At 36.1% G+C, this 23,566-nt stretch overlaps 1 protein-coding gene across 3 annotated transcripts in view; it reads left to right on the top strand.

Annotated features, from left to right (window-relative positions):
* Gfrl (Glial cell line-derived neurotrophic family receptor-like) overlaps nucleotides 1-23,566 on the top strand; it is a 364,389-nt gene that overhangs the window by 183,673 nt on the left and 157,150 nt on the right. For all 3 annotated transcript variants that reach the window (XM_077405673.1, XM_077405674.1, XM_077405675.1), the window contains exons 3-4: nucleotides 819-989; nucleotides 4,313-4,457. In XM_077405673.1, coding sequence (XP_077261799.1) covers nucleotides 819-989; nucleotides 4,313-4,457 — 316 coding nt within the window. The remainder of the gene's footprint in view (nucleotides 1-818; nucleotides 990-4,312; nucleotides 4,458-23,566) is intronic.

Here is a 23,566-nt window from a genome sequence, read left to right as displayed (position 1 = left end):
TCACCGTCTAGTTGCGCCGCGATTAATGCACGAATGTCTACTGTGACAAATAATTGTTGCTGCTACATCACAACGTGGTACGATATTGTTGATAAATTCATTCGAGCATTGCATAATTAATTTCATCTGACTTTTGTGATTATTTTGAATCCATATCGAATATACATATGTATATACGTACGGGATGTTCGACGTAATCGGAAGTTTCCATGTAACATTTACATCTTTCTAATAGCTTGATGTGCACGTTTTCATGCACGTGTTATTTGTCAGTTTTATTTCAATATAGTCGCAGAAAACATCAACAGCTTAACAAATTATTTTTGCACTCTATGATTTTTGATCGTTGTTGACGAAAACGGTTCGGATCAACATCGAAACAGGAGTGAACGAGAAATTAATTGTTCCACGGAGATCTCGCGTCATCGCGTTTTACAACAATCTGCAGGATGGAGGCTCGCTCTAAAAAAAAAAAAAAAAAAAAAAAGAATATCCCCGCGAGAATGCGTTATCGTATTGCCGGCTTTTCGCGCTCGCGCATTCGCATCGGTTTAAAGCCATCGCGTATGTATCAATTTGAAAGCGTAAGTGTAGCGTGTTTAATTCCCCGTCGACGGAATGGGGAATTTTACATAAATTCTATCAAACAATAGAACAACTTATATTTGGTACGCCATTAGTCATGCGGCTTATTATACGTTACGCTGTCAAGCCAATTTGTGCGCGATGGCCGGTATCGCGTGTTAACTTCACACGTGCTATTTGTCACTCGACCGTAACATTGTTGCATCGCTTTAATAATAATTTCGCGGTTACAGTGGCGTGTTCGACGGTGACGGTGAAAAAGTGCCAGGCGGCTCTGCGCACCCTGCAGGCTTTCACTTTCTTCCGTCCGACGTGCCTCTGCAGGGAACCGCATGTCGATCCGGACTGCAACAGCTTCCAGAACTTCCTGTTCGACCACCCGTGCGACTATGTGGAATGGAAAGGTAAGAATTCATATGTGCGATAAAATAAAGTTAATCTTTAGTTACACGTGTATAACGTTTACTCAATTTTCTGACGTACACTATACACAAATATCAAATCAACACTGATATACTTGTATATACGCAAAAAATATATTTTAGAGGAAGACAACTTGTTTGAATGAAGTCATTTGTGCAGTTAAATGAAGTTTTATATTGTTTAATCAAGAAAAAAAAATGGAAATAAAAAGTTGAAATTCTTATAAGATTATATATTCTTGAGTATCTATATACATGTATATCAGTGTTAATTTGACACTTTTTTCTATGTATGCGACACTATTAAGGCGCATAATAGATTGACAGTTTAATTATATTTTTGAAAAAATTTCGGATTTTTTTTAAATCGGAGTTTGTCGTAGCGAGAAGTCACAATATATATCGAGTTTTAAAGAAATATCTTAATTTACAAAAAGATATTTAAACAAATCATTTTAATATCTAATATTATCCCATTTTTATATATGTTATTTGATATTCTATTTTAACCTGACTGCCAAAAATGTTAGCAGTTTAACATAATTATATTATTAGTGCGCTCCACAATTTTTGATGTCAAGTCAGAAATTGCTTACGGCCAACATTATAAAATGTGCATGATTTTTAAAACTCAGAATAAATCGATTGTAGAGATTAATCAAGCGTTTTTCTTAAGAACAAACCGGCGAAACAAAAGCTCCAACCGACATCTTCGCACCCACCATTCTACGTAATTTTGCTCTTACGGGTTTCATTATTGTTGATATTCCCGAAGGCTCATTCATGCGCGCTGCCGAGTCTTTTGAGCTTTTCCAAATGATTCACGGATAATTCCCGTTGCGCTTCTTCTCATTCGCTTCATTTCTATCCATTAGACTTTTTGCATCTCCAACCTACTTCGATCGTTTCCCGGAGAGAATCGTTGTGTTCGAAAAAGCTCTTTACAGTTCAAATATCGATGGGTTACTCTTGGGTTCACTTGGGGTTGATCGATAGTCTGCATATTTAATATTTGCCGCGTTATCGGCTTTCTAATTTATTTAGCGTAATGTCTTCTGAATGAAAGTATATCAGCTAGTCTATTTTTGTTTAATTTAACTTAATAATATATTGATGCGAAAAAGATGGAAAATAGTATAGATATAGATGGAAAAAAAGAGTTTTTCGAGCCAATGGTTGATCCTATCAAGTGCCAATAATTACTGACAATTAAATCAGAATAAAAAACCGACCTTTATTGATCATCAAATTACACATAAATCAGGCTAAATCACGAGCGCGCATAGAAGCACGAAGATAATTCGACGAAGTAATAAGTTGTTCAATTAGGCCACTTTGGATCGCAGCTTAATTACATTTATCCTGCCGAAAGCCGGTCATACGAGAACGCGGCGGATAATGGAAACCCTGCCGCGCAGCCGGCGTCGGCTACGAAACCAGGAAGCTTCGGCACTTAATGAGATTAAATTCGCTCCCGTGCCTCGAAAAAGGAAGCGAAAGTAAGAAGCAAAGCCGCGAAAAAAAATCAAACCGCAAATTGCGGGCTAAATTAATTGGTATGTTGTATGTCAAGTGATACGAGTCAAGCGGTAGATTTTTCAAAACTTTACGAGCTTAACGACCCGCAATTTTAAAAATTTGTAAAAAGGTCAGAACATTTTTGCATACATACAGACATAATTATAAACGTTTAAATGTAACACGTTATGAAGATTTTTAAAAGCATAGGGGAGACTATCTGTCTACGGGGACTATGTGTCCACACAGTACTGCTATCTCAAGTTTTAAGAGAGACAGATGTCTGTACCATTATAACAAGTAGTTGAAAAATGCCCTACGTATGATATTTAAATGTTGTTTGTTTTATAAATAATGTGTTTTTTATATGTGGGTTTTATAAATAATAAATAATGTGGGTTTTATAAATAATGAATAATGTGTTTTTTATTATGTGGACAGATAGCCCTTCGAATGTGGACAGATAGCCTCGCATATATGGGGCTATCTGTCTACGCTTGACTTGTCCACTCAAAAAATTTGCCTCTTTAAAATGTTAAAAGATCAACGATTCTAATAATTCTTTTTTTTTTAATAACAAGGTTGAAAGGTTATATACCTACCATTAAAATTTTAGTCAAATATCTTTATTAGTTTTTTAGTCAACTTGAGAAAAGTGTAAAGTGTGGACACATAACCCCGGTCTCCCCTATATACCTTATATGTTGCCAAAAAAGCAGAGCTTTTTCGACTTTTTTTCTAGTTTTGCTAGTGCATTAATTTTTTTATGTAAAACTGAAAATTTTTGCGATAAAGAGTGAATTAGATGACTATAGAAATAACTTTTCGATCGCCGTTCTGACATAAATTGGCACGAATGAAATAAATAGTGATACAAATTGACCTTAAAAAAGTCACCGTTTATCAAGTTCGATTTCACACAAAAATAAAGAGCAAGGCATTTCAATAATAACATAAAAGAGATGGCTCTCTCTCTCTCTCTCTCTCTCTCTCTCTCTCTCTCTCTCTCTCTCTCTCTCTGTCTCTCTCTCTCTCTCTCTGTGTGTGTGTGTGTGTCTGTGTGTGTGTGTGTGTGTGTGTGTGTGTGTGTGTGTGTGTGTGTATGTATGTGTGTGTGTGTGTGTGTGTGTGCGCGTGTGTGTGTGTGGTGGTGTGTGTGTGTGTGTGTGTGTGTGTGTGTGTGTGTGTGTGTGTGTGTGTGTGTGTGTGTGTGTGTGTGTGTGTGTGTGTGTGTGTGTGTGTGTGTGTGTGTGTGTGTGTGTGTGTGTGTGTGTGTGTGTGTGTGTGTGTGTGTGTGTGTGTGTGTGTGTGTGTGTGTGTGTGTGTGTGTGTGTGTGTGTGTGTGTGTGTGTGTGTGTGTGTGTGTGTGTGTGTGTGTGTGTGTGTGGGTGGGTGGGTATGTGTGTGTGTGTGGAAAGGAGAGAGGAGGCTAAGAAAGTGGCTGGTCAACAAGATCTTTCTTTACTTCCTCCATACATAATGAGTTAAGGATTCGATAAGCCATTTTGACTTCGCAAATACTTTTATAAACAATGCACGACTCGTAAACAGGAAGACAAAGTAGCGAAAGAAATTTAGAGAAAGTCTGGAAAAGCTATATTAAAAAAAAACATAAATTTTCAGAATTTATGCACAGAATTGTATGCTTATGAAGATGTTTTTGCCATAAATTTTCATTTCTTTTGAAAACAATATTTCTTGTGTAAAAATTTTTATCTTATTTGTTTGCTTAATTTTCAAGGAACTCTGAAAAAATTACTTAATTATTTTCTTTGATATCTTTGCAGACAAAGATCCATATCCGATAGACGCATTACCGACGTGCAACCATGCGCTTAATCTCTGTCTACGTGGGAAACCTTGCAGTCAGATCTTCAAAGATTTCAAAACCAACTGCAAGATTCAAGAAGGCCAGTGCAGAATGGAGAATCGGTGAGCAAAAGCTAATAGTTTTATATTTATCTGTTTTTTTTGTTTATTAAATCATTTCGCAGTTCTGTGTGTGTATTCTCGTTACATCGTAATATTGTAGAGGTAAAGTGGAACCAGATGCATTTGAATCGAAAAACTAAATTTGCAATAAAATGACATAAATGTTTGTTTTGAAATGGCGAGATGCGTGTTGGAATTTAAGATTTAATTGAAAGACTCGATAAAATGAGCTATATTTATTTTCTTTTATACATCTTCCGTGTATCAATCCATAATATAACAATATCGTTACTTTGTAATATTACGTATTTATTTAACGTAAAAGTTTACACGTTTTTAAACAAATATAAACGGAGAAATTTTATTTTATGTTATTGCACCAAAATTCTATTAAAAAATCATTTTTTTATGGGAGAGAATTGAAAAATTGGATGATTATATAGAACAAATTAATTTTATTATAAACATAACGTATGACAGGACCATATGGCATTAAAAAGTAGCGTCATAATGAATAAAAATTGTATCATTTATAATTTTAAAAGGAATTTGTTGGCATTAATTCCGACATGCATGAGATTTTCACTATTTGAGTTATACGACTAATTTGATACTGCACACAAAATTTTCATTTTGATTATCTCAAATATGTCTGCGATGCTATCTCTATTAGTTTAATCCTGTTATCCAGTGTAGATTTCCATTTTAAAATCCATGCAAAAGAGAGAAAATTAGTTGCACTCAAGTTAGTTGAAGTAACTCGTCGCGGAAATTAGTTGCATCACCAGCGATAAATAATCCGAAGGAACGAAGGGCAGCTCGGATAGAGTATTCGCGAAGACAAACGGTACGCCGATGGACGCGCGGTTAATTAATTGTTTGCATGTAATTAACTCGTAGGGAACAAAGCAGGGGAATTGTCGCGCGCGGGTCGCGCATCGACGGTAAATTACATTTTCCCACCGTAGTTTTAAAAGTTGCGCGCCTCACGCCGCGCCGCATCTCTATCTCGTTTTATTTTGCCGCGGAATTTCCGCGGCCACTTTGTCCCGATCCCATTAAACCCCGAGATACGAGCCTCTCTAGTTTAGTATCGTAACTCCGCCGAGTTAACGCCGGGCGCCGGAGTCTGCTAAACTTTCGAGATCGGCCGCGATGTATCCAAGAGCGTATCTAAAGTTGCGATCTATCCAAGCGTAGACAATTTATCGGGTTGTCACTTTTCTACGTAATATAAAATTTTTTTAATGCTTTATTTACCGAAGAAAAATCAAGGAAGTATAGAAAACTTTCCGTATCGATAAAATTTAATAAAGATTCCCTCATCAGAAATTAATATAAAAATTAATAGTAATTTTTTTTGTAAAAAAAAACTGAGAAAAAGAGATATATACATATATAAGTATATATAATAAAATTAGTTAAAACTATATTTAACATTAAAAATTAAAATATTTTTAAGTAAATTAGATTTCCACATACATAGAATATATAGAACGTATATATGTGTGTATATGTAAGAAATAAAATCTTATTTTTATAATGTTAAACTGTATTTAATTGAAGTTGAATTTGGAATAGAAAGCAGGTTTGGATGTGCTGCTTTAAAACTTGCGGCGAGTACTGTGAAAAGCGCGAAAGAGGGAAGCAATATATCACTCGGCATTTGCCAAACGACAGTCGACTCTCCGTTTCCGTCGTAAAGTCATTAACGGGCACGCACGCAGTTTTTAATTACGATAGTTTTCCAGTTAGTTAGTCAGAAATTTATGACGCAACGCTTAATGAACTAATATTTTTCTTATGATCTTTATCTCTGTCAAATTCCCGTCCGTGCGAAACCATCATTATCTTTATCACATTTTTTAATTTGATTGAGATTTTGGGCGGATAAATGGCTTATTAGCAATTTTGTTTATGCATTATTGATACAGTAACAATGTTGTATAATAACAATTAATAAAATCATGATTAAAATAAACTGCATGTATGGGAAGATTAGTTTTAGTGAATTTTCCGTGTACTCTAGCTCATTGAAAAACAATTTGAAATCTATATCATTTTTTGATTCTCGTTAATGGAATTACATGTTGTTCTCTTCTTCGCGAAACATCAATATTCCAATTGCCATTAACGACGCGTGCAAATTAGTTCATTAATCGTGTAAAGAGGCAACACGGATGTCGTGAGCGTTAAAATCACCGGATCCGAGGGTAATGTGATGTGGAAAAACGTTAACTACAGTGGTTGGAAGTAATCGGCGGTCTTGTTGCACCTGCATGCAAAGCCACATAATTTCCTTCGTGGAAACGAAAGCTCGCTGCATTGCCACCTCGTTCTCTTCACTTTATAATTCTTAAACGGAATGAAGGAAAATCGTGTATAAATTCGTCCAATCGATTTTGTTTCGCAGAAAGTACATAAGATGATGAAATTTTGATGTAAAGTAGCAGGAACAACATTTCAGAAAAGTATTAATCCCTTCATTGGCAGAGACAATTCGACAAAAAGTGCCCAAAATGGCAAGAAAATTATTTATCCTGAAAATTTGTATCCTGGGGTGTTTGAGGGTTTTTGATTACGAATTTGAACTTAAAATTCAAAAATTCAAAATGGCAAATTTTATCCCAATCAAGTAATTTTTGCATTTTTATCCGTTATTTTAAATTTGCAAATTTTGAATTCAGATTCGTAATCAGCGACCCCAAAAACCCCCGTATAAGACTTGGATGCCAAATCGGAACAAGTTAATAGGAAAAAAAGATTGACGCACTTTTGCGTCAATGCCACACAGGACCGATTAATTTGACGCACTATTGCGTCAATGCCAACGAAAGAGTTAAAGACGATAAAGCAGATTTGATAAATATGTCTTTTTGAAAATAGATCATTATTTACGGGATATATTTAACGACAGAAAAACCGTTTCTATCATTGTATTTTTAGCGTCAGATATGTAATCTGATTCTCGTCTTATGTTAATATCAATATTAATTATTATAATATATATACATGTGTGCGTGCGCGCGATGTATGTGTGTGTAATCTTTAATTAGTTTATATTATTATACAAATAATTCATTATTCATGTCGCATATATTGTCAAAAATAATCTATTGCAATTCGAAGTCGATTCTAGCTCTTAAGATTCGAAAAAGAAAAATATTTTTGCGCTGTTATTATTTTCTTTTATAGTATTTTAATTTTCAATATACAATATCTCTGTTAACGCGAGACTATACATTATATTAAAATTTTCAAGTCAAATTTAATATATGTTATGTAATTTAAAAAAGAGTTTTGTCAGCACCGATAAATTTTTATTTACATTTCTCAGAGTTTAAATTTTTTAATTTAAATATTACTTTAATTTAAAATTATTTTAAAAAATAATCTTTTTCCATCTACTTGGGCTTTTAATATTTATATACAGATATGTATATAAAACACGCTGAAATTATATAAGTACTAAAAGCCTTATATATATCTTACATATATAATTTATAATATGCAAATTAATTGACATTAACAATATTATTATCAATGGCAAATTTTGATTGTTACAGAAAAATTATTTGATTTTTGTTTAATAAAAATTCTTAATCAAGCACCTTAATTACTGCCTTATGCGATACGAAAAAATCTACAATATAAAACGTAAAATGCGCAATAAATTATTCTTCAAAAAAAGGAATATTTGCATAGATTTTAGAAAGTATTACTTATTTCGTGACGATAATTTGATTAGTACGGTACCTTTGTTGTCACATCGTACTGCGTGACGTACCTGTTTACAGAAAAACCGCCGCGCGCCGAAGTGTTTCCGTAAAGTTGCCGCGCTATTATTCGTACGCCGAACATCGAAAACAGGCAGGTCGTGCGTGCTGCTCCGTATTTCGTTGCATTATCTTTCGGTTGATCGTCATCTCGCGCGATTAATCAGTGATTAATCAGTTTTGATTGACGATTCGCAAGCGTGTCGGGTTGATAGCTGTCGACCTCGTGTCAGTTCAAGTTATTTACGCAAAGGCCGTCGCTAGCAAACACGCGTCGAAGTATTAAGGTATGGCCTGTTCTATTATACATTTACATTGTATATTTATTGTTAGTATATTTACCGTTGTATAGTATATCGGAACGCAGTCGATGGTCCAATATGAAGTGAAGTTGTTTTTGAAAATAATTTTCTCGTTGAACCACCGACTGCATTCCGACATACGACGTATTGTAGAACAGACCTAACCTAAAATCGCTGCACGACTAGCACGACTACAGTACCGCGAGCGATTAACGCGCGTCGACAATTTAAAACATCGCGTAAAGCTAATTAACTTCGTTTTCGCGAGTGAGTGTTTGTATGTGCCATGAAAGAGCAATAAAGAGACCTGAGAGGAGGAGGAGGCCGGGGAAGGTATCAGGCAACGGCGGAGCAACCCTAAGGTTAGCAGTTTATTATTTGTTTGTTATTTATTATACAGATCTTTATTCAAAAGTTGTATAAAAATTTATATTTAAACAATTTACATTATATATAATTTAAATCACAAATAAAATTTACGTGCAGTAATTATTTTTTAAAATAATTTTTTTATTATTTCTAATTATAATTAATTATTTTATTATAACTTAAATATATTTTTATTTTACAGATCAACGTTTACTCAAATCTTTATTCAAAAGTTGTATAAAAATTTATATTTAAGCAATTTACATTATATAATTTAAATCACAAATAAAATTTACGTGCAGTAATTATTTTTTAAAATAATTTTTTTATTATTTCTAATTATAATTAATTATTTTATTATAACTTAAATATATTTTTATTTTACAGATCAACGTTTACTATAACTCCGCTGCTGCGCATCGTACCGGTAAATACTTTTTATTATAATTTTGAGACAATGGATTTGTAAAAATTATATTCTGTCTTGTGCAAATAAGATATATAAAACAAGGAATATATTTAAAAATAATTTAAAACATGAAACTTTTTTTCTTGACTTAGGTTATTGTTAAATATGAAAAAACTAGTCGATCCTCACCAAATCCAATAACAACTTTCTTAAATAATACTGTATGTCCGTTTATTGTGTATCCTCATAGGGTTTACAAGGCGTTTTTTACGAGGAACGTTCCCAAACCTCTCACAAACACCTCTTACACATTCTGTTTTAACAACAATTTTACAAAAAGGATCAAACTTCCTTCTTCCTTTCCTGGCCTTATGCAACCTCACAATAATCTATTTCTCTTCTCTTAACCCTTCCCTCTTCTTTCGCCTCCCCGTTTGCCTCCTTCCGCCTCATCCTGTCTCTGTTCTTCCTTCCTGTCTACTTCAAGTCATTGGTCTGTTGCTCGTCGTCCGTGCCCATGAGGAGCTTGTCCTCCATCTCTTTCAAAATCTTCTCCTCCTTCGTCATCTTCACACTCCTGTTCTCCTCCGACACCCTCACCCTCTTGCTCACCTCCACCTTCCCTCCTACTCTCTCCTCCCACTCCACTCTCTTGCTTATCCTCTCCTCCACCGACCTGTCCTCGTCTATCTTTACCCTTAACCTACTTCCCGCTTTTCTTCTTGTCTCTAGCACCCTCAACTTCTCCTCCTCATTCCCCAGCTTAACCAACAACGTTACCCAATCCCCCCTGGAACCTACCATCCTCACTTCTCTTTTACCTCCGCTTTCACCCTCAGGCCCTCCTCAAAAAGCTCCCTCACCTACTCCAAACTCGATTCCTCCCCTACCCACCTTTTCTTCTCGATCCTTATTATAACATTCCTCTTCCTCGTTTCTTCTTCGCTTCTCTCTTCCTCTCCTATCCATCATTTCCTCTTCCCCGTCTTACCTTTACTCTCCTCACTCTTTCCTCTTTTTTCCCCCTCCTAGCTCCATTTTTTCTATCTTTCCTTTCAGACTTTTTACCTCCTCCTTCAATTCCTTCATCTCCTTTAGCACCCTTTTCACTTTCTCCTCCACTACCTTCTCCACCACCTCCTTCTCCACCATGCATCTTCTTTCCATCTCGGGCTATCTAAAAAACACATGCAGGTTAACTTTCTCATTTTCAATTATTTCCTCTCGTCTTCCCTTCTCTGCTTCTCTCTCACACCTTTCTCACACCCTCCGCTCTATCGCACTTACTTCTTTCCCTTCCACCTTAGCTTTCTCCCCTTTCACAACCAAATCTTCTAATGTTCTCTGCTTGCTTCCTTCTGCTATTCTACTCTCCTTACGACCTACCTTCTCTACTACCACCATGTGCGTTTCTCTCCTCTTTACTTTGATCCATCGACCCCCTCCTTTGATCTCTCGATCTGCCTGTCTGTCTGTCGATCCCGCTGCCAACCCGCCCTTCTCTTTATTGTCACTCTCTCCACTCAATCCTACCAACCTTTGCTACAAGTCGCCCGTCATCTCGGTGCCCAGCGCCGCCTCGGCCTTCACCTCAGCGCCATCTCGACTCACCGTCCTTACCTGTCGCCGCTCCTTGTGTCTCCACGTCCGCGTCCCGTGCATGTTCTCTCACTTTCCCACCTCGCGCCACCATCACCTTCCGCTCTGCTCCTTTCTCGTGCACATCTCCGTCGCACCCGTTGCGAAGAGCGTGGCAAATAGATTACGTGAGAAATATATCAACCACCACTCCTGCCTCTGGTGCCACATTCTCGCCCAGTTCGCCGCCATTCTAACCTATCTCACCTGCCTCTTCTTCTTAAGCAAATTTCTGCCGTTCCGCTGCATCTACTGCTTTGCCTCCACTTACTCCTCTTTCTTTCCACATTCTGCACGCCTCCGCTTCCGCCTCCCCATTCACTCTCCTCTCTCAATCCTTTTTTCCGCCACATTTTTCCTCCTTTTACCGCTCCACCTGTTCCCCTGCCAAGCTACCCCCTCCAACCCCTTTTTTAAATAATACTGTATCCATCAAATAACTTATACATTTTTTAAGCAGAAATTGGTAACCTCTCCATCGATCCTCGCCAAATTCGAAACAACCTTTTTTTAATGATACTCTATATAATATGACAAATATGACATGTATAACTTACACATTTTTTAAGCAAAAATCGGCAACCCTTTCACCGATTCTCGCCAAATTCAATATAATAATATTCTATCCATAAAAAAAATTAGCTCGATATCTCAAAATTTGCAAAAATCAGAACAATTACGTAGATTTTTTTTAGACAGAAATCGGTAACCTTTTCATTAGGAAATTCTATGCCTGTTTTATATACAATTCTTTAAGATTCGGTCAATTATTTCCCGAAAAATTGGAAAACTTTTGGATACCGGTTCCAAAAAAAATTGATAACAAAAAATTATACATTTCATATTACTCCCCGAAAAATTCTACCCCTGTTTCATATATAATTCTTTGAAATTCCGTCAATTATTTCCCGAAAAATTGAAGAAATTAGAAAAACCGGTTTCCATAAGTGAATGTAAAGGGTTGGGAACGTCCCTACAAAACGCCTTGCAACCCTGAGGGGAGCCAATAAATATATCTATCTATCTATCTATCTAGAAAAACCGGTTTTCAGAAGATCGGTAACGAAAAACTATACACTCTATAGCACTCCCCGGAAAATTCTACCCCTACTTCATATACAATACGTTCAAAATCAATCCAATAGTTTCTAAGATTATCCCGAACAACAGTACACATTTTTGTTGTATAATAGTAGAGAAAATATTTAATTCTATGATGTATGTAAGTTTGATTTATTTTCGATTTATGACAAAGTAATTTGGGTAAAAAAGTTATTCTTAAATCTAGTAAATATATTATAATTCTTTATATCTTTTGCCAAGCATTTTATACATGTACATATAAGCAAGGTTTCTAAAATACACAGTTGAGAACACTATACGAAAACATTAATTTTTATGATATCAAATTTAGTATAATTAATAGTAATCTTTGAATTTATTACATAAATCAATAAAAAGAAATAGAACAGATAGAGATGTAAAATAAATTTATAATAGGTATCTTTGGAATATAATGCTTTTGTTTACTGTTTCGGTCGTATTTCATGATCTATGAAAATTGGAACAAGATGTCTATGTAGTCCTCTCTTCTTTATACGTGTATATATCTCCATATGTAAAAAAAAGTAAATAAATATCCGTAAATATCCGTAAAATATGTAATAATATTTTACACACACACACCCACACACACACACACATGTTATATGTATATGTGATATTATTTGCAGATAATACTGAAATGCCCATCGTGTATATATAATTAAGTCAACAAGGTTGCATTATTTCGCTCGTATTTCTTGCCTTAAACAATATTTGTTTTTTTCTTGCTATGCATGAGATGAAGTCGCGCTTTAGCAAGCGTAACCAGCTGCGGTTTTTACGGCGAACATTAATTAAATTAACGGGATCATTAATTGTGGCCTCTCGGGTTGCTCGAAGATCTTGTATCTCCGTAAATTCGTGCGAACTGCCCTAAGGACGACTTTGCGGCGAACTTCGCATCTTTAAGTGATTAATATGCAAGAAATACATATGTACATCTCAGTACAGTTGTGCTTTTGCAAAACACTATAGATATATTCATTATTTACTTATAACATTAAAAGCCAATCTTCAAAGTACAAGTTTTTATATATAATGCAGCGCGTGTAGAAGACCTATTGCTAACGTACATTTAAAAAATAATAGCAAGAATAGTTTCACAGGCAGAGAAACTAGAATACACCAGACTAATATTTAATAAATGTCGGGGCGATAGTTTAACTGGCGACGCTACAAAATAATATCGCGTTTTTTTACGAGTCGCGTCACGGACATGGACTCCGCAAATTCCGAAGAAATCCGTAAAGTTTGTAAGACCTCGTCCCTCTCTCTTTGCTGCGATAGTGTTCTCCTTATCCGTAATAACATTGAAATTCAATCCCCACGTTGCTCCCGATAAAAGTAAACTTCGCCGATGAAGTTCCCCGATCATCGGTCTTTATCCCTGTTCCCATTTTTCTTTAATCTGCGATACCGAGATCGTGCAAGATGGTGAATTCTCGCCGATCGATATCGTTCGTTATCGTCTTTCTGTATTTTTCAGGGGGATCTCAGCCGGGTTATTCAACCCTCGCTACGAGGGCATTGATATAATTAAACTGGTGGGATCAAATAAACATTATTGGCTTTTTTAACGTAGGAGACAGTATTTATTAATCCGCGTCAAGCACATTAATTCAAGCAATATCAAAAGAAAGAAAAAGGAGATTATTACACTATTTCTTTATAAGATCCTCGATTTTGATAATATCCTTGGACTTAAGAAACGAGTACATAACAAAGCAACTATTAATTAATTAACTTAATTAGTAATAAGTATTATCTATTGTGCTTTCCACTTGTTAAGTATTATTCGTGATGCAGCAGTTAGGTTTCTCGCGTAAGTCGGCTTATTGTATTCTCGCGTACCTCCGTTTTTGGATTATAAGAAAATACATCTTTCTTTTTCTCTCTCTCTCTTTCTCTTTCTCTCCCCCTTCTCTCTCTTTTTTTCTCTCTCTCTCTCTGTCTCTCCATAAATTAAATTAATTTGTCGACAAATTTGTACTTCTTTTCTCATCAACCTTTCTCATGCATCTTCTTCCATGACATTATTCTTGTCATTGTCGACGACATAACATCGAGGATCTTCGAGAATGTGGAAGAGAAAAAAAATGGGAAAGAAGACTGCCCTTGTTCGCTTATTGCATTCAGCGGCTCAATTAGCAGAATTGAGAACTTGTCGATTGGCGGAGAATGTAACGAATTTAATATCGAAGCGCCAACCCCTGCAAACGTGGAAAATCCTTCCTCCCGTTCTTTTCTTTGACGTGTCAATAAGCTTTTATGCCACTTCTGTCGCACAAGTTGCTCTCGAGAAAACGTCACAGGCTCATCGTCGATGTCTAAAGAAAGGCAATACTGCTCTTCGTTTAATTGACATCGACCGCTCGATCGACTACAATGATGCGCGATTAATTATTGTATCATTGCATTATATCATCAAACACGATCTTAAAAATATCGCGTTATTCTTTAGTTATAAATTCCTTCGCAAAGGAATTTTGAAATTCATGTCGCTGTAGAGAAAAGTTTATTATAAATAATCATTTTCTAATTTTTCTTTGTTAGAGACGATCCGTTAGATTGCTTTACACCTAAACCACAAATTAACTTAAAGTATTGCAAAAATAAGGCTTGAAATTGATCATAGTTTTTATTTAATTGTGGCTGAATTTTTAACTTGCAATAATTGATACTTCCATACTGCGATATTTATTATATTCTCCAATTTGAGATTATGTAAAATTAACATAAAACAAAATAATTCTGAAGAATAATTGAAAAAAGAAAGAAACATTTTTTTCAAATTAAAATATATTTACTGTCACAATATTAATAATTATTAGTTAATTACTTGCAATATTGTACTCGGGTTTTGTGATAATAATAATAATTCGCTAGTCTGAATTGAGTTTAAAATTAAAATTTGAAATTACAAATGTCGGATTATAGGGGTTCTGTATCGATATCCCATTGTTCGCATTAGCATTTAAAATATCAAGCTATACGTATGCTACCCATATGCTACAGTCGGCACTTCATACGAAAACGTGAGCCATGTATTAAATTCGATATTAGCATATACTATCGAATAGATATTCATATTGCATGCTATTTAAAATTGAAATAATATATCACATTTGATGCGCACAAGTTTATATAAATATTATTATTATTGTAAGACGCGCACACCAGTAAAAGTCGTAAAATCTCATATTGGCAGTATATCACTGCTTGAAACTTTATCGCATCGAAATTATGTTGTTTTGTTTTCTTGCCATTTGCTCAATTTATAAAAACATCTTTATTATATAACTTTCTATATACGTTTCAATTAGTTATAATTAATTCTCTAAATATTTGATGATGTTAATTTGCTCGCACAATTTTGCCAAGTTTAATATGCGAAAATTGAATAGGACAATGCCGCGGACAAATCCGAAAACGATAGCTTCGACGATAAAGTCAAATTATCTCACGTATAATCGACGAAGAGAGTATTCTCGTAAAACTGAACGAAATGACGTTCGCAATACAGATTAGCGAAATTGATATTAATTAGGACGATGAGTTGCGTAGAAGGTGAAGGGTGCCTTACGCTACAGGAAGGGCAGAGGGAGACTTGAAGTCGGAGGCACTATCGTGTGGTTTAACTACCCACTTACGTGTTGCTGGAAACTTTGGATCCCGCGGGCGCGCACCGTGCGGATTTTCCGCACTGCCATCTCTTCCTCATCTTCCCTTCTACCCACATCCAGCGCGAGTATCGTTAAAGGGTGTAGCCTGGTGTTTCGAGGGCCGGAAGAAAGAGGATCCTTAAGCAGGGAGGAAATTGTCTTTCCTCCTCGAGGGCGGAAATTTTCTTGCCGCGCGCGCGTCGAGTTTCTTGCGTGAACGAAACGTAGCGAGGGTAAGGAGGATACTGCGTCGTCGGATGCATCGCCGGATGCGTTGCGGGGTTTGCGTCATAGATTAATCTTGGGTTAATAATTAAAACGACAAAATTTACGACGAGCAGCGGCAGTTGACAGGAAAAATAATGCTCTTAATCTCTAGTTCTATTCTTTTCTCGCGCACATTAATTGCCGTACGTTATATTTATTGCATAATGTTATTTTGTGCATTCCCGAAAATGAAAGCAATTCCATCTTGTCACGAACATATTATGCCTTATTATTGTTATTATTATATATAATATAATTTCATTTTATTCCGTGAGCAAAAATGAATAGTGCGCTGATTTCCGTGAAGGTTGAAAATAGCCTTACAAGATTGTTACAAAGTGTTGTGTCATTCGTCGGAGGCCCGATTGGCCCGACAATGCAGAATTTCCTTTCGCCCTGGCGAGTTATTTATTTTTCAAGCGGCAATACACCATCTTTCTCCCTGACGAGTGAATCGTCTTGAAGACGAAGCCGGGGAAAGTGTGCTTTCTAAAAAGCTGACTCTTTTCCGCTCCTTTCGGCCGCTTGACGAAGACAAACCTTCCTTGTCGGCGCGTTTCGGCCGCTTACGAATAGGACGCGAAGGAATATCCACTCACGTAGAAGAAAAAAGCAGGAGAATACAACGCACGTTTTTTTTTCGCTAGAGCAATATGACTCTCTTAGGAAGAAAGCTTAACGTTTTTTTTTATTGAATAATCTTTGTGCGCGTGTATTGTAACTTGATCTAACAATAAAATATATCAACTCAATTGGTTTGCCGAATGAAACTAACAATAAGACACAACAAATGGAATTGATCGTAAGACTTTTGTATATTACAGTTGTAATAATCTTGCACATTGCATATCAATTAATATTTTTTAAAAATTTTTTTTGAGAAATTTTATATTTATTTACATAAATAATCTTGTATTTTATATACGTTTGTCTAGATACATTATTCGCTTACAATATCAAATAATATCCGCTGCAGAACACAAATAGCATATTAAATTAAACTGTCATAAAGTATCCCATTATATGTATATGTAATATATGACACATAAAGTATCCCATTATGTAATTGTAGCAGCATACTGTATAAATTGCAAAGTACATTCTTTTCCATCGTGAAATACACCGAGGTTAGTACTATACACGTGAAATAAAATATAATGTACCTACCACGAAGTTTCACGTATCTTGCGCAGGGAATTAAAAACGAGCAAAATTTAAAATACATAAAAGTGTGCAAGTAGAAACTTGCACATTGCTTCCTCATAGTTTTGAAGTGTGTAAGTAGAAATTTGCACATTGTTTTCTCATAGTTTTTAGGTGTGCAAGTAGAAACCTGCACATTGCTTCCTTATAGTTTTTAAGTGTCTAAGTAGAAACCTCCATATTGCTTCCTTATAGTTTTTAAGTGTGCAAGTAGAAGCCTTCGCTCACTAAGCTCCTCTATAACGAAGCCTGTATTTTATTCGATGCATAATTATTAGTATTTTATTGTTTTGGCTTCCTCATAGAGGAAGTTTTGTGAGCGAAGGCTTCTACTTGCACACTTAAAAACTATAAGGAAGCAATATGGAGGTTTCTACTTGGACACTTAAAAACTATAAGGAAGCAATGTGCAGGTTTCTACTTGCACACCTAAAAACTATGAGAAAACAATGTGCAAATTTCTACTTACACACTTCAAAACTATGAGGAAGCAATGTGCAAGTTTCTACTTGCACACTTGTTTTTATTATGATAAACTTTATTGCAACTAATATCTGTTATACTAATATCTGTTATTATTATAAAAATAAACTTTGTGAGCGAAGTTTTCTATTTGCAACCACGGACATTTCTAATTTGCCGATCATCGCCTAATTCAATACTAACCTTCCTTGAATAATACTCTATCAATTAAAAAAACAGCCCGATATCTCAATATTTACGGAAGTTAGAGCAGCCACGAAATTTTTTTTTAAAATGAACCCTTTTACCGATCATCGCCTAATTCAATACCAACCTTCCTTGAATGATACTCTATCGATTAAAAAAAAAACAGCCCAATATCTCAATATTTGCGGAAGTTAGAGCAACCACGGACATCAAATCTGTACATACACACATACATACATACGGACATTTTTTTAATGCGATATTTTGACCTTTTACAACAATATGAACATATTGGCATAAAAAACTCCAAAACCGATCTCTTCTTTGGTTTCTTCTACCCCTATTTCATATATAATTAATTTAAATTTGGATGACTAGATCCAACTTTATACGCAAACAAAAATCCGTAAACGATTTCACGAAAACAAAGTTTCCTCTATGAAGAAGCAAAATGGTTTAAACAAGAATAATCTGTAAATTTGTAAGTTCTTTAATTTTAAATTCGCCATAGATTCTCTGCTGACCTGATTAATTTCTAATCAGTTGATTATTCTTTTATAGACAATACATAATAGGCTATTCCAAAATTTTTTATCTTTTCTTTCTTTTAATCTAATTTTATTTTATCATATAATTAATATTTAAAATTGTAGCAACAAATTTCTCGTTGTTATACGATGCTAATGTTACTTAAAAGTTTTATTCGCATTTTCACGTATTGCGGGGCTGTTATTTACAAGACACGTGCGATATTTCGTGATTATACGTTCGGCTAAATTAGATCCGTGAATTTCGTCACGTTAGGCGCGGCGAGGGCGGACGTGAGCGTGACGGAACGCATCTCTCGTCGAAAATATTTACGACGCGAAATGGCCGAGCTGTGTAGCGCGTTAATTAGGGCTGCCACGGAGTTCCCAAGGGATCGGAAAGCGAAGATAATTACGGACGTGTCGGCGAGACTGTCGGTCCCTGACGAAGGAACTGACGTTCAAAACGAATGGATTGCATCGACCGGCACGTCACGGACCGGCGCGGCGTCCTCGTGCCGATCTCTCAAAAACGCGGGACTGGCTGCATCCGGTGACGAATTATCCGTGAAAATTAGCGAGTAAACTAAGTAGTGCAGGCGAATGAAATGGATTATTCAAGCAAAAATTATTGAACAAAGTTTATCCTCTAAATGGAACGGCAAATCCCATCTAAAATTTATATTTTTTTATTGCATAACAATTATTTTGTATTTTATTAATAAATATTTAAAGTTCGTGTCATGTCAAGAATATCTCACATAAAATTAACTAGAATAAATAGGACTTTTCATTTTAAAAAGCTTTTTAGTCCTCCCTCTTATTTAGTAATCGTGCGGCCATTAAAAAAATCATGTGTATATATGCATTCATGTACATGTTCTTTCAAGCGGGGGAAACGGCAAATTATTAATTTTTCTGACACTTTTACCTGAACAAAACCGCAGTAGCGCGGTCATGATATTAAATAATTCTTAGAACGAAGCTCGGTTGCAGAACGAAAGTCAGATAAATGTAAGCATCCTGTCATTCTCGTCGCAACTGGTCGCAATCAATATCGAAGAAGCCCGTCTCGCTCGATTTAAATTAAATGTCAACAGCCCTCGCCGATTTCCCAACTTTGTTCGATCGGCAAGTCGTCGCGTACGTCTGTTCTTCGTCGAGGGGGGCGAGTACGACTTGGTCGATCTCGACTATATGAGAACTTAGTCTCCTCCTCTGTCCGTTAATTAAAAATTTTCCGTCTTCTTCTCGCGCAATAGTGCGACATTGATGAACGGAGCGACGATCTCTTGGATTTCTAGTTCCTCAAAAATTTGTAAATTGTTTAATATTATTTGAGAAAATTGAGATGCGAAATTTCCGTGGAAAAACAAAAAAGTATTAGTCATTTATTTTAGTATATTCATTTAATATAAATTTATTTAAAAATTATAGACAAATATTACAAATTACAATATATGTATGTACTTGTATGTACACATGTCAATTGCAGCTATAATATATGCTTGACGTAGCCCATGGTATCTCTTTGGAATCACTTTTGAGAGTAATTCTACATGCACAAAGAACTTGAAGAAACACTTGTACTCCCGCCAAACCTTTTATTTATTTCCTATCGTAGTGTTGCCACTTTGAGAAAAATTTGGAGGCAAAAATTATATATATTTCACCATCGAACTCCGCTTTCTCGAGGCCACTTTCATCGATCCCTGCGGGAATACGCGGCTTTTGAAGAAATTACTTTGATCCGCGGCATGAACTTTTATGCACAAAGTCCTTCACTTTACACTTCTCTATCTCTCTTCGACTTGATGTTAGAAAGAATGCGAAGGAAGAAGGAGAGGGAGCGAAGAGATTGCACCGACAATTTCACACCGACGGAACGGGAGGGTGGCGGCACGATCCGATGGGTTACCCACTTTGGAATTGAAGCGCCGACTCCCATCACTTCCGGCCAAGTCGGATGTCGTTAATCGTTTATCAAACACCACGGTAGGAGATATACATATAATCAAAATTAAGGACGGCCCAACAAACAACAAGCATACAAACTACATCAATGAAAGAGTAATATTTTAATTTTAATTTGTAGCCAATACGGGTGTAGCGCACGGATGTAAATACGATAAATTAATCTTTATTGATTGTTTTTTAATTATTAAAACACTTTATTTTAATTGTATTCACTGTGTAATATATACTCCTTAAAATTGATTTCAACTTTTATTAGATCTTTTTCAGTTGATATTAATCCTACATGAAAGATTACTCTCGAATTAAAATTATTTATTATAAATTAAAGTTACTTATATTAACAGATTAATTAAATAGAATTTATTTATTTATTTCGAGTAATATATATTTTGTTAAAGTCTTAGAAATTGGTTAGATTTGATACAATGATAACTCATACAATCAAGAAACAAACTTTTTGCACATAAAAAGTAACGTTTTCAAGTCACGTATATTCATTTAACGACTCCGCAACTGTGCAATAATCAGAAAGCATCTTTAAAATTCTTGTTGCCTGTTTTTATCTCGCGGAATGCATGCAAAGCGCGACCGTGATGAAAATGTAAGGACGACATTATGTCCTTGGAGATCGCGCTCGCCATCTTGACGCATCAAAAGGGAATTAATTTCATTATCATAAGTGGCCTGGGATTTTCAAAACTACGTGTTAAATGCATGTGCGCGGGCACGAATCTTGAGTTACTAATCTGCGTGCTGAATGCCATTAGCGTTTACAGTTTAGCAAGTCTGGATAGAGAATTTCAGAGTAGCAAGTAGTGAAGAGAATTCCTACTCTGCTGAAGAGCTGATTTTCTTCACTCTATATCTCTTGCGAAACTGTTTTAGATTAATTAAACGTTAAGAGGGTCTTTTTCAATGTCGACGGTAATGTTATCTAACGTTTATCTTTTACGGTATAGTTCTATCTACATTCATATAGATTTCTAAAACTATAGTATAATATTGCAGTATATAGTAATAGTAAGTATATTTCGGAACTGTTTCAAAAACTTTGCGTTTCGCTCAGAAATTACTTTACTGTATAATTGCATAATCGCTCATTGAATTCGCAGTGTTTCACATTTCCGAAAAAAACCTAATACAAAATTTATCGACAAGCCGCCGTTGAATCCCGCCGCCTTTATTTCTCTGTCGCGAGGAGGTCGCATCCGTCGAAGATCTATCTCAGTCGACGCGACGCCTTGGGGAGGATTGTTCGCGGTGCTGGGGATGAGGCCGCGAGATTTCACCTCCCTCTTGCCCTCCTCTACGCCATTTCCGAGCGAGATCACCGAACACTGATCGCCGATTGTTTCAATCGACTTTAACCACCCCGGAGTGAACCTTTCCATTGCAATGCACCTCCGCCGTGCCGCCGCGCCATGGTTCGACTGCTGTTTAACGGAGATACGAGCTCCCGGAGTCGTCTCGGGAAGCGCGAGAAAAGCCGTTCGACCGGATTTCCATACGTATAGAAAGAGTCTTCGATACATTTCCGAGGTGGAGTTTATTGAAATCCGCGCTTACGCGTGTATAGCGAAACGTTTCTCCGGCGAGGAACCTATTCTTCGCTAACTCTATACTCACTGCGCTTTTGTTAGCCTTTAGATACAGTTACGATGTAGCTATTTATATTATATATTTCTGGAGAATATATTATATATATTATATTTTATATTCTTCGAGAAAAGAAAGAAGGAAGGATTGTTTTAAAAAAAATTTAAATTATATTATTTTGTTAATATGTATATTATATTATATATATATATATATATATATATATATATATATATATATATATATATAAGCGATAAGAGATTGTTATTATCGTACGACAAAACGCATTTCAAGATTGAAGTATTCGAGCCAATTTACAATAATATTTCGAATGTTAATATTAATTGGTATCGATAAACGGTGATGGTAAATTAATTCCTGACGCTGGCAAAAACGCAATTTTCATACATTATGCTCCTTCGCCGCAATTCTCCATTCCCTTGCGCTTCTCTCCATTTCCATCCTGCGGCCACGCTCGTTCGTCGACGTAACAAGAGGATGCGTCGAGCGCGTTTCATATTTATAAAAGAGTTAATATTTATCCGCCCCCGGGTGGGTATAACTTTTTGCTTGTCCATCTTTTACTCGGGTTTCCATTTCCATCCAGCGACTCCCCGAGTTTACCTTGATTTTCGTTCTTGAGTTTGACGCCGCGTTTCTCGCCGCCGGAACAGCTTCACAGAAAAGACATTGCCTCTTATGTCTCTCCGATACCTGTGATTTGTTAACCACTTTGTGGCGGGTCTTGCAATATTCCTTCGTTGCGCAGCAAAATATAGTGAGTGTACAAAGTAGGTATGCCGCACAAAATGCAGCGTTACTTAACATTAGCAAAGAAGAATTGCAATTTTTAACATTTTGTCTGCTAAATTTTAATCAAGTGGCCACTTAAAAATATAAGTTATATAAAATCTCTTTACTCGGAATTAGCAAAAGATAAAATTCGTTGCATTTAGACTGCGTGGTCCACTTGACGCTACAAATGCTTTGAAACGTTTTTCTTCTCCTTCTTTCTTCATTGAAAGAAAGGAGAAGAGGAATGCTTCGAAGCATTTGTGGCGTCAAGTGGACCGCAGCCTTATTAGATTGCCAAAAAGCTGACGTAGACTCTATATAACGAAGAACGCATCTTTCCCGGTTATAGTTTCTTTTTTAGTTTTTCATTATATGTTCGGGTGTTTCGCTCAATTGAAATATATTTCAATAGTCGTTCCGCTGGAAATATTCGATCGTCAAGCATTTGCATATTTCTCAGTTTATGACAAACGCGTCGCGTCGTCATAACGATCCTGTGCGTGGCGCGCGTACAGTTTGATAATTACGTTATCCCACTGATTGCTTTCCAATAACACGTTTATCCGGCCCGGTGCGTCCTCTGTGGTTATGAAGCGTGTCAGTTTTCGGAGGCGCGCCGCTTTGTCGCCGCTCCGGAACATATGAATCATTTCGATGACCACACGCATCTCATTGCGCTTCTTGCTCGTCTCGTTAAGCGTCGCAGTTGCAAGTGCAACTGCCTAACCGAGTGTTAAATTCGTTCTGCTTCTGCATGAAACCGATGACTATTTTGCCTGCGGCTCCGTTATATCTTGATCTCGCACAAATTCGAG

Source organism: Temnothorax americanus, unplaced genomic scaffold, assembly GCF_048541705.1.
Source record: "Temnothorax americanus isolate GAGA-0224 unplaced genomic scaffold, ASM4854170v1 Scaffold2, whole genome shotgun sequence".
Classification (NCBI taxonomy): Eukaryota; Metazoa; Arthropoda; class Insecta; order Hymenoptera; family Formicidae; genus Temnothorax; species Temnothorax americanus.
This window is presented reverse-complemented; position numbering and strand designations above follow the sequence as displayed.